Below are 12,839 nucleotides of genomic sequence, written 5' to 3' on the forward strand. Positions count from 1 at the left end.
CAGAATGTGACCTCATTTGCTCAAAAGCAGCTAATAGGATCACAGGGCTGCTAAAGTAAGTGACCCACACTTTATATTCACCATGTTCTATATGTGAGAACTATAGAGTATAGTGAATAGAACATATATTCTGTATCACTACAGTATAGGACTGAGCTATTTCATTAGTGACTTATTTGTAAAAATTCAGCCTCTGACCTGGGCCAGCTTCTAATGAATAAGAGATAACTGTTTGGCTCCTTGGCATTAAACTTATGATCCTATTCTAAAATGTAAAAAATGTACACTTAATTGTGCCAAACAGTTGAGATCTTTCAAGCCAACGCACCCTGATGTGGTCCAAAATCTAAACAAGTTACTTTCACAAAAGAGAGAATTACTAAAGAACAATAATGACTTAAAATATTAAGACTGAAGATTTGTCCAATTCTTACCTTTAAAAAAGTTAGAAATAAAAAACAAAACCTTGAATGAGATGGTTGGACTATCATATCCATTATAAATTGAGTACTTCTATATAACTAATTTTTGTGATTTCATTAGGTAAGATCAGTATCTGCTTTCTCTTGACAAAAAATATGCAGAGTTCCCAGAATGACAAGAAATTTGTTATAAGATTTGTTTATACTACAGTCAGTCCCTCAGGATCTGGGGCAATTGGTTCCAGGACCTTCCTGTGGGTCCTGGAGAACAGGACCAGCAGAACCTGTGTTTGCTCAAGTCCCTTATACAAAATGGTGTATTTCTATATAACTTAAGCACATCCTCCTATATACATCTCTAGATTAGAAAATAAAATGTAAATGTTGTGCAAATAGTTGTAAATACAATGTAAACAGTTGTAAATACTATGTAAATAGTTGAAAAAAAATGACAAACTGAAGTTTTATTTTTTGGAACTTTCTGGAATTCCCCCACCCCCCAATATTTTTGATCCAAGGTTGTTTGAATCCACAAATGAGAAACCCACAGATATTCCTTAAGAAAAATAAATACCACTTGAGGATGTGAGGAATACAAAAAGAAACACACCTGAAGACTTTTAACTAGGGATTTTTTAATAAATTATAAATAATTTTTTATTTATCAATTTTCAGCAAGGAACTCCCAAAGTTATTGAATCTTCTTCATTTTTCAGGAACTATTCACTCCCAGAGCAGACCACCTGCAGAAAAAAATGTATTTTAGAAAGTTTCAAATTTCAAACATCACGCCAGACCTATGGAGTCAGGAATGAAGATGCTAGAAATACATGCTTCAGCTGAGGACTATTAACTAACTGCCACAATTATTCTAAACCAGTCACAAATTAAAAGATCCACACTTTAAAATTCTAGTTTTGCTTAACTATAAAAATATCATGGAAACTATTTAATCCATTACAAGGTTTAATCTTTAAAGTCTTTGTTGCAGTAAAAACTATACGTTCATTTATTTTCTCAAAAACATCTTCCCCAAAGAGGTTTATTTTTACAGATATTCAAGAGAAGAGACTTGCAACCCCCTCCTTGCTGACTCAAGTATGTTTGGCAAAGATCCACGAAGTGGAAGGCAGGTCAGCTCTGTATACAAGGCATTTCCTGTGGAAAGTTACTCACTCAAAGCCAAGGGCAAAGTAAGGGTAGCACTTTTGAAATGAATCTGGAAAGATCAAAAAGGGAGAGCAACAGAGGACAGGGCTGCTGATCATAGCAGGTGTCTCTCCAAACAGCTCATACCCACCCAGAAGAGAGGAAAAATGCTAACAAGGTAGCTAAGTAGTTTGGACTGGCCGACCCTTCAAGTCTAATTCAAGTGCTTCCCTCACCTAGCTATTCCAGCATTTGGTTTAGAAAAGATAAGCCTTATCAACAATATACATATATAAATTCTCTCTTTTCTAAAAGGCCCAGAGGAAGAATACATGTAAACATAGGCAAAAATGAAGCCACTCATCATTTCAAGAGCTAGCAGTCTGTATAGTATAGCTACCTCTTTCGTTATCAGCTACTCTTCATCAGGGGGGCTGCCCACTGAAAGCCTCTGGGTATAAAGTCCTTGACAGAAGATAGATATCTGTTGAATGAATAAATGTTCAAATAGCAAAAATGACCCTTTTTCTTGACTCCAGGATCATATTTTCAGACATCATCAGCTGTCTCTGAGTTTGTGTGTGTGAAATCAGCATATTTTAGGCATATGTTAACCAAATACTAAGTTCAATCAAACTTTAAATACTGAGTATCACCACCACTCAGCGCTGGTCCTTTAATTTATTTCAAAGATTTTAGCCCCCAAACTGTGTTCTCTAGGTGCCTCCTGGGTCTTAAAGGCAGAAAGATACCAGCTGCCATTTCTAAGCAGGTTTTAGGTTCCTCTAGTTTCTCTTTCAGTAAAAGAAGCAGTCATGGACTTCTCTGGTGGTCCAGTGGATAGGAATCCACCTGCCAAATGCAGAGGACACGGGTTGGATCCCTGGTGTGGGAAGATTCCAGAAGCCAGGCAGCAACTGAGCCTGTGCACCAAAACTACTGAGCCGGCACTCTAAAGCCCGTTTGCTGCAACTACTGAAACCTGTGTGCCTAGAGCCTGTACTCCACGAGAGAAGCCACTGCGATGAGAAGCCTGTGTTCCCCAACTAGTGAGTAGCCCCTGCAAGCCGCAACTAGAGAAATTCCTCACACAGCAATGAAGTCCTAGCGCAGCCAAAAAAAAAAAAGCAGTTGTAAATGTCTAGAATCACCACAATCACACCCTATTTTTTCTTAGGAGTAGTTTTCAAGTCTCTGTTTTTGCTGCTATTAAATCTTTAGACAATTTATATTTAGTATTACCCCTACTACTTCTTCAGCTTAAGCCAGTGGTTCTTAAAGAGAGGAACACCTGAAAATTATCTAGGAGCTTCAGTTAACAGGTGCAGATCAGGGCTCAAGCTTGTGAATTTTGGAAAACATTCCTCAGATGATTATAAGGTACACTTCTGGTTGAATGTACTTACTTTCATATTAAGTTCAATTTTCTGGATTCAAGGTGCAATTAAGATCTTATTTAGAAAATAAAAGCTACTAAGGTTTTTGAATTAAGGAACTTTCATGATCATTACTGGGAAGATCTGAGATTGCAAAATATTTTTCCTTTGAAGCTATCCTCAGAAAAATGTGGTCTAATGGTGTAAGAGATGGCATGCTGTGATTCATGGGGTTGCAAAGAGTCGAACACGACTGAGCGACTGAACTGATCTTATAACAGCACAGGTAGTAGTGTTGAATTTTACCCAGTTACTGACCTGGTTGCTGAGTTAAATCCACTTCTGTATTTCAACAAAAGGTCTTTGTAACTAGCATTCAAAATAAAGTTTTAGGTAAACCTAAAAATGAATACGTTGGCAGTAAAATCTCATTAAGTACAAGGAGTGAAGTATAAAGTGTTCGCAATCTGGAGTGAAAAAGACCTAGATTTGGACTTCCTTGGTGGTCTAGTGGTAAAAAATCTGCCTGCCAATGCAGGGGACACAGATCTGATTCCTGGTCCAGGAAGATTCCACATGCCTTGGGGCAACTAAGCCCTTACTCCACAACTACCGAGCCCATGCTCTGGAGCCCAAGAGCTACAACTACTGAGCTGTGCTTCACAAGAGAAGCCATCACAATGAGAAGCCCAGGCACCGTGAAGGGGAGGAGCCCCTGCTCTGTGCAACTGGAGAAGGCCTGCACACAGCAAAGACCCAGAGCAGCCAAAACAAAAGGAAACAAGATCAAGATTCTAGTTGTAATCCCATCACCTATCCATTACTAACTTGAGCAAGTCTTTTTTTTTTTTACTTTATGGTCCCTCCATTTCCCCATGGCGGATAGGGAAATACGGCACCTGGGACCAAAGTAGATCCAAACACCAGTTCCTTTTCCAAAAGTAGCATTATGCTGAAAATAAAAAACATATTCTCAATCCTAAGAAAGGCCCTACGTGGATTCAGATTATTTTCATAACCAGGATTCAAAAATACATAATCATGACACATATTAAACAGACCTTAATAGAATGTCCGCTATCCACAATTCCATGGCTATCTGGTTTCTCTTTGACAGTTTACAAAGCCTATTCATACACATATCATTTAATCATCACGATGACTCTAAGAAGTAGTTTGGTCATGTAGTGTTCTCTCTCCTTTACACAGGGGAAAACTAAGGCTCAGAAAGTTAAGGACTTGCTCAATATCACACAACTGGTTCAACTGTTTTCTAAGTCCAAAGCTCTTGCATTTTCTTCTATACACAAATGAAGCCATAGGAATCACTCTCATTCTCCGTCCCAATAACAAAGAAAACCATGATATCTTCTGGTCCTTGTGAATATGTGCTACTTATAGCAATAACTGTATCACCTTTGAGATCCACACGAAGTCCAAGCGAAACTTCTGATGCTCCTAAAACTAGCATTTTAAAAAATCATCCTTTTTATCAAGGCAGGTTTAACCCTAAGCAACAGCTTACACAACTGACTAGAAAGAAAGGGACAAGGAAATCATGCACAAATGTTGAGAATCCATGTCTTTGAAGTAATCAAGTTACACTTTTAAAAAATAGTATATTTTTAAAATAGTTATACTTTTTAAGCTCCCCACCACCATATTTACTTATTTTACAAAACGATTCACCATGAGATTTCTAAAAAAGTCACTGAAGTATATCTTATATACACAGGTTCATAATACCATACATAAAAATCACAAAATATATTATGGTTCTCTTTTTATAAACAAAAAAGTAAAACTCAGATATGTTTAGATTAGTATCTTAATGAACATATACTTAGTTCAAGTAAAACACACACTAAGCTAGAGAACAGGAGAACCAAAGTTAAGCCTCAGGACTTTCTAGAGTTTTCCACCTCATAGTGATACTTCTTATCAGCTGGTTCCTTATCCCCCCTTTTTCACAGCTCAATGAGGAAGGCTGGTCACATGTAAAATTCCAAAGAGGCAGGAAACAGGTGAAAGGGAAAGAAGCCAGGCTTTCTATTACTTTTATACTGGTATGTAGCTTTGGCTTTATCTCTCAGCTATTATTAAAACGGTGGTATGGTGTGGATCTCATGGGGGAGTAAGGGCACCAAGCAGAGGGAATCTGTCTAGAGACAGCGGTCACAGATCTGACCTGCCTACAGGTAGTCACTTCATACACATGGGCCTTAGTTTCCTCATTTATTCATGCATTTAATCAAGAATCTTCTATTGAACACTTGGTATGTCCAGAGCAGCTGCCCCAGGTGGCTCAGTGGTAAAGAACCCACCTGCCAATACAGGAGACTCGGGTTCAACCCTGATCTGGGAAGATCCCAGAGGCCGCGTGGCAAACTTGCCCATGTACCACGACTACTGAACCAGTGCTCGAGAGCCTGTAAGGCATGACTACCAAGTCCACATGAAGCCCGAGTGCCCTAGAGCCTGTGCTCCGCAACGAGAAGCCTCCGCAACAAGAAGTCGGCATACCCCAACTAGAGACCACCCCTCGTCTCTGCAACAAGAGAAAAGCCCATGCAGCAACGAAGACCCAGCATAGCCAAAAAAAACCAAAAACAAGCCAAGGTTTTAGTTTTATTAAAATAGCATGGTACAGAAGAAACAACAACAATTCCATTTCTGTTTTGCAGAAAGCAAAGCTTCCATGTGCTGCCTACTCCGTATTTAAAAGCTCTTCCTAAGTCAGAAAGAAAAACACCAATACAATACAGTATGTTAATGCATATATATGGAATTTAGAAAGATGGAAACGATGACCCTGTGAGACAGCAAAAGAGACACAGATATAAAGAAGAGACTTTTGGACTCTGTGGGAGAAGGTGAGGGTGGGATGACTTGAGAGAATAGCATTGAAACATGTATATTACCATATGTGAAACAGATGACCAGTCCAAGTTTGATGCATGAAACAGGGCACTCAAAGCCGGTGCACTGGGATGACCCAGAAGAATGGGATGGGGAGGGAGGTGGGGGCAGAGGGTTCGAGACAGGGGGACATATGTACACCCATGGCTGATTCATGTCAATGTATGGCAAAAATCACCACAATATTATAAAGTAATTAGCCCCCAATTATAATATATAAATTTATTTTTATAAAAAAGCTCTTCCTAAAAACTCACAAGATTAGAAACAAAAAACAGAATATTTCCCTTTTAATCAGACAACTGAATTTTGTCTGGATACTCTGAACTTCCTAAGCCATGATTCGTCTATCTCTAACATAACTCTAAAAGCTTTTGTCAAGCCTTTACTTGAAAGCTTAATTCTCCCCTTCCCAAATCCATAAAACACCTCTCAATTTCTTTTTTTCTGGTGACAACATGCAGCATGCAGGATCCTGACCAATCAGAGATGGAGCCCAGGGACCCTGCAGTGGAAGCTGGGAGTCTTAACCACTGGACCACCAGGGAAGTCCCATATTACTCAATTTATTAGCATCATTTACTCTGCACACTAGAAACTGAAAAGCTATTTTTCTAGTTATACTTAGGCATGTTAGATTAACCAGGTGAGCTACCTTTCAGCAAGTGGTGGTTTAGTTGCTAAGTCGTGTCTGACTCTTGTGATCCCATGGACTGTAGCCCTCCAGGCTCCTCTGTCCATGGGATTCTCCAGATGAGAATACTAGAGTGGGTTGCCATTTCCTTCTCCAGAGGATCTTCCTGACCCAGGAATTGAACCTGGGTCTCCTGCATTGCAGGCAGATTCTTTACCAACTGAACTATGAAGGAAGCCCCAAGAATGCTGCCGAACGATTGCTAAACCTGTAAAGCAATACACAAATGTGAAGCAATCAGCCTATGTATTACCTTCCCAATAAGAAAGTACCATGCTCACCATTTCATATCTTAAATCCCAAGGCTCTCATGCACTCCTTGTGGGCTTCAATTAGGTGTCCACATTGTTCTTCTCCTTTCTCAATGATGCTATAAATCAAAATGTACTTGTTAATAAAGTAGGCATGGGGGCAGGAGGAGAAGGGGACAACAGAGAGTGAGATGGCTGGATGGCATCACTGACTCGATGGACATGAGTTTGCGTGAACTCCGGGAGTTGGTGATGGACAGGGAGGCCTGGCATGCTGTGATTCATGGGGTCGCAGAGAGTCGGACATGACTGAGCGACTGGACTGAACTGAATCTAAGTGATAAGGAGTGAGGCAGAACAAGGATCTGACAGAATACAGCTGGAGTTTTAAAAACGTTATTACACCAAATTTGTTTTTACTGGCTCTTGTGATACTTCCTTGCCCATGAAAATGTTCCACAGAAAACTAGTTCTGGGGGGTTGAGGAATCTGATTAGCAGAAATAATTATGCATATTAAATACTGACCCTAGGCAATATCCAAGGAATAATACTGCTCTGTAATGAAATAAACTGAGTAAAAAGTTAACATTAAATGTACAGAAAGGACAGCTTAATTTTTTGCCTATCACAGAGGAATTACACTTTTGATTCTACTCTACATTCAAATACCTCTAAATAAATTTACTTCTAGCCACAAGACACCCAACACAAATCGCAAAAAACATCTGGCTGCCAAGGGCGGCCTGAGGAGCCCCGCTCATGATGATCAAAAAACTTTTCACTTGTAAAATTACACAGTAAAGACTAGAACCACAAAAAAAATCAATTACATGAAAAAACTGACTCCTGACTCTAGATATCTGGTGAGCCATCTATAGGGGTCAGAGGTAACTGATGTAGAAGTTAACTTTAAAAAAGGTAGGTTCTCCTTCCTTCTAAATACAACCTATCTTTCACTAGCTTTAATGGCTGTCTGCATGGGATAGCAAGCTCCTTATGAAAATAATAGCTAGCTCACCCTGATCATTAAATACCGAAAATACTGTGCTAGGCACCAAATATGACTTATAGCACAGTAATCCTGAAGGCAGAAAACTTAGGCCCATTTTACAGATATGCGGCAGAGATGTTAATTTGCTCAAGGTCACAAAGCTGGTTGGTGAACCAGGACTCAAACTCTGAAACTGGATCCCAGGCTCTTAGTCATGATGCAATACTATCTGAAGGTTCAATAAGCACCTACCGTTTTTAACTGGGGAAGCACAGTATCCCACTGTAGTCTTCAATTCTCCCTTCACAGTATTACTTGCAAAATACTTAAGTGTTAATGTCATTTATGCTCTCTTTCTATGTGAGGACAAAAAGGGACTGGAGGGAGAGGTGTAACACTCACATTATCTGAAGATCCCTTCAGATATTTGTTCCACAATAGAGGCTGTATACAATAAAAACAAGAATGCGAGGTGATGGTAATCTAGGTGTACTATTCTGAATACTGTAATGTCATCTATGTCATGGCCTGGTTCATTTTTAAATCATCTAGCTAAAAGAGGTGGGGATAAGGGGGTTTTCTGTAGTGTTAAGAAACGTACCCTGTGTCTTACTATGTCTAAATTTTGAGAGAAATCACCAGAAATTGTACTCTTTGATACTGCCAAACCTCGCACAGCAATCATTAACTTTAATGCTCCATTAACTTTGAGCTCCTTTAAATCAAGCAGCCTCTTTACCCATTTCTACGTTTTTGAACCTAAGGCAGTGCTTGACCCATAACATTTCCACGTTCAGAAACCCTTTGCAGGAAGGAATGAGTGGACGAAGCAAACCCGAGTCAATCTGACCTCTTTCCAATCCCTTCATCTGTTTCCCAAGGGTGAGCTAAGGGCTCAGTCTACAGACAGCCAACAGCGAAGCCTATTGGACTCTATAACCTCAGGAGGAACCACACGCCTAGGCGAGGGCATCACCAGCCCCAGGCAGGGCAGAGGCGCCTGAGCGCCAGACGCGGAGCTCCCGGCCCCCGCTCCCGGACTGCGCACTAACCACGCATCGCGCGCCTTCTTGGTCTCCGGGCAGGCGCAGCAGGGCTTCAGCGGCTTCTTCTCCTGCGACTCGGATGGGGCAGGGCTTGCAGCCGCCAGACCTGGCATTTTTCGTGCCCGAAAGCAGCAACTAGCACAGCCAGCCTGAGCTCTCCAGACTCGGCAAAGCCGACTTGCGCGCACTCACTTCCGGCCGTCGGTCTGAACGGAACCGGAAGTCCTGCCTCTCTTCCACAGTTGGGGGAAGCGAGGGGAAAGGCGGGTTTTTTTTAAGGCGCTCTGCAGGAGAGTCAAAATGAAGGTATTCATGTGAGGACGTCTCTTTGGTACAGGAGCAGAGAAGTGAGATGACAGTGCAGCGACCTAGAGGATCCACAAAGGAGGAGATCTGCTAGTCCTTCCCAGTCTGTTATTTTCCTCCATTTATTTGCGTGGTTCACTTAAGAAGGCTTCCTTATCTCGCCTTCCTGTTCTCTGGAACTCTGCATTCCGTTGGGTATACTTTCCTTTTCTCCTTTGCTTCTCGCTTCTCTTCTTTTCTCAACTGTTTGTAAGGCTTCTTCTGAGAACCACGTTGTTGCCTTCTTGCTGTTTGTTTTTTCTCAGAGATGATTTTGGTCACTGCCTCCTGTACAACCTCCATCCATAGTTCTTCATATGTCTATCAGATCTAATCCCTTGAATCTGTTTGTCACTTCCACTGTATAACTGTAAGGGAGTTGATTTAGGTTGTCCCTGAATGACCTAGTAGTTTTCTTTACTTTCTTCAATTTAAGCCTGCATTTTGCAATAAGGAGCTGATAATCCGAGTCACAATCAGCTCCAGGGCTTGTTTTTGCTGACTGTATAGAACTTCTCTATCTTCAGCTGAAGAGAATATAATCCATCGGATTTCGGTATTGACCATCTGGTGATGTCCATGTGTGGAGTCATCTCTTGTATTGTTGGAAGAGGGTGTATGCTGTGACCAGTGTGTTCTCTTGACAAAACTCTGTTAGTCTTTGCGTTGCTTCATTTTGTACTCCAAGGCCAAACTTGCCTGATCCATTGGATCATAGAAAAAGCAAGGGAATTCCAGAAAAGCATCTATTTCTGTCTCATTCACTATGCTAAACCCTTTGACTGTGGATTACAACAAACTGGAAAATTCTGAAAGAGATGGGAATACCAGACCATGTTAACTGCCTCCTGAGAAACCTGTATACAGGTCAGGAGGCAACAGTTAGAACCAGATATGAAACAACAGACTGGTTCAAAATTGAGAAAGGAGTTATTAAGGCTCTTTATTGTCACCTTGCTTATTTAAGTTATATGCAGTGTTCATGGGTGCTAAGTCATTTCACTCATGTCCAACTCTTTGCAACCCTATCAACTGTAGCCTGCCAGCTCCACTGTCCATGGGGACTCTCCAGGCAAGAATACTGGAGTGGGTTGCCATGCCCTCCTCCAGGGGATTGTCCTCACCCAGGGATTGAACCTGCATCTCTTAAGTTTCCTACATTGGCAGGTGGGTTCTTTATCACTATTGCCACCTGGGAAGTGCCTATGTGCAGAGTTGTTGTTCAGTCGCCCAGTCGTGTCTGATTCTTTGTGACCCCATGGATTGCAGCATACCAGGCTGCCCTGTCCCTCACCATCTCCCAAAGTTTGCTCAAGTTCATGTCCATTGCATAGGTGATGCCATCCAGCCACCTCATCCTCTGATACCCTCTCAAGTTCATGTCCATTGCATAGGTGATGCCATCCAGCCACCTCATCCTCTGATACCGTCTTCTCCTTCTGTCCTCAATCTTTCCCAGCATCAGGGACTTTTCCAATGAGTCAGCTGGTCTCATCAGATGACCAAAATACTGGAGCTTCAGCTTCATCATCAGTCCTTCCAAGGAATATCCAGGGTTTATTTCACTTAAGATTGACTGGTTTGATCTCCTTGCTGTCCAAGGGATTTTCAGAAGTCTTCTCCAACACCACAGTTTGAAGGCATCAGTTTTTAAAAATTAATTTATTTATTTTACTTTACAATACTGTATTGGTTTTGCTATACATTGACTTGAATCCACCATGAGTGTACATGTGTTCCCCATCCTGAACCCCCTCCCACCTCCCTCCCCATCCCATCCCTCTGGGTCCTCCCAGTGCGCCAGCCCCGAGCACCCTGTATCATGCATCAAATCTGGACTGGCGATTCGTTTCACATATGATATTTTACATGTTTCAATGCCATTCTCCCATATCATCCCACCCTCATCCTCTCCCACAGAGTCCAAAAGACTCTTCAATACATCTGTGTCTCTTTTGCTGTCTTGCATACAGGGTGATTGTTACCTTCTTTCTAAATCCCATATATATGCGTTAGTATACTGTATTGGTGTTTTTCTTTCTGGCTTACTTCACTCTGTATATAGGCTCCAGTTTCATCCACCTCATTAGAACTGATTCAAATGCATTCTTTTTAATGGCTGAGTAATACTCCATTGTGTATATGTACCACAGCTTTCTTATCCACTCGTCTGCAGATGGACATCTAGGTTTCTTCCATGTCCTGGCTATTATAAACAGTGCTGCAATGAACATTGGAGTACATGTGTCTCTTTCAGTTCTGGTTTCCTCAGTGTGTATGCCCAGCAGTGGGATTGCTGGATTATATGGCAGTTCTATTTCCAGTTTTTAAGGAATCTCCACACTGTTCTCCATAGTGGCTGTACTAGTTTGTATTCCCACCAACAGTGTAAGTGGGTTCCCTTTTCTCCATACCCTCTCCAGCATTTATTGCTTGTAGACTTTTGGATAGCAGTCATTCTGACTGGTGTGAAATGGTACCTCATTGTGGTTTTGATTTGCATTTCTCTGATTATGAGTGATGTTGAGCATCTTTTCATGTGTTTGTTAGCCATATGTTATGTTTTCTTTGGAGAAATGTCTGTTTAGTTTTTTGGCCCACTTTTTGATTGGGTCTTTTATTTTTCTGGAATTGAGCTGCAGGAGTTGCTTGTATATTTTTGTCCGTTGCTTCCTTTGCTATTATCTTCTCCCATTCTGAAGGCTGTCTTTTCACCTTGCTTATAGTTTGCTTTGCTGTGCAGAAGCTTTTAATTTTAATTAGGTTCCATTTGTTTATTTTTGCTTTTATTTCCAATATTCTGGGAGGTGGGTCATAGAGGATCCTGCTATGGTTTATGTCGGAGAGTGTTTTGCCTATGTTTTCCTCTAGGAGTTTTATAGTTTCTGGTCTTATGTTTAGATCTTTAATTCATTTTGAGTTTATTTTTGTGTATGGTGTTAGAAAGTGTTCTAGTTTCATTCTTTTACAAGTAGTTGACCAGTTTCCCTGGCATAACTTGTTAAAGAGATTGTCTCTTCTCCATTGTATATTCTTGTCTCCTTTGTCAAAGATAAGGTGTACATAGGTGTGTGGATTTATCTCTGGGCTTTCTATTTTGTTCCATTGATCTATGTTTCTGTCATTGAAGGCATCAGTTCTTTGGTTTTCTGTCTTCTTTACCATCCAACTCTCACAACTGTACATGACCACTGGGAAGATCATAAAGAAGCTTTGACTATACAAACCTTTATCAGCAGAGACATTACGTCTCTGCTTTTCAATGCACTGTCTAGGTTTGTGATAGTTTTCCTGCCAAGAACCATTCGCCTCTGATTTCATGACTGCACCATCCACAGTGATTTTTGGAGCCCAAGAAGAGGACACCTGTCACAACTTTCACCCTTCCCCTTCTATTTGCCATGAAGTAATGGGGCCACACACCATGATCTTAGTTTTTTTAATATTTAATTTTAAGCTGGCTCTTTCACTCTCCTTCTTCACCCTCATCAAGAGGCTCTTTAGTTCCTCTTCGCTTTCTGCCATTAGAGTGGTATGATCCATGTATCTGAGGTTTTTCATGTTTCTCCCCCCTATCTTGATTCCAGATTGTAACTCATCCAGCCCAGCTTTTCTCATGATGTGCTCAGCATATAGGTTAAACA

At 41.0% G+C, this 12,839-nt stretch overlaps 1 protein-coding gene across 1 annotated transcript; it reads right to left on the reverse strand.

Moving 5' to 3' along the window:
- Window positions 1–1,037: 1,037 nt before the first annotated feature.
- Window positions 1,038–9,063, reverse strand: COX17 (cytochrome c oxidase copper chaperone COX17). The gene is made up of 3 exons (XM_055434373.2): window positions 8,857–9,063; window positions 6,842–6,930; window positions 1,038–1,165 (listed from the first exon to the last, which is right to left on the reverse strand). The coding sequence occupies exons 1-2, from the start codon at window positions 8,961–8,963 to the stop codon at window positions 6,846–6,848; spliced, it is 192 nt and encodes a 63-aa protein (XP_055290348.1). The 5' UTR covers window positions 8,964–9,063; the 3' UTR covers window positions 1,038–1,165; window positions 6,842–6,845.
- Window positions 9,064–12,839: the final 3,776 nt, after the last annotated feature.

This window comes from Moschus berezovskii, chromosome 1 (assembly GCF_049115385.1).
Source record: "Moschus berezovskii isolate FMDL1 chromosome 1, NW_MosBer_1.0, whole genome shotgun sequence".
In the NCBI taxonomy this organism is placed as follows: domain Eukaryota; kingdom Metazoa; phylum Chordata; class Mammalia; order Artiodactyla; family Moschidae; genus Moschus; species Moschus berezovskii.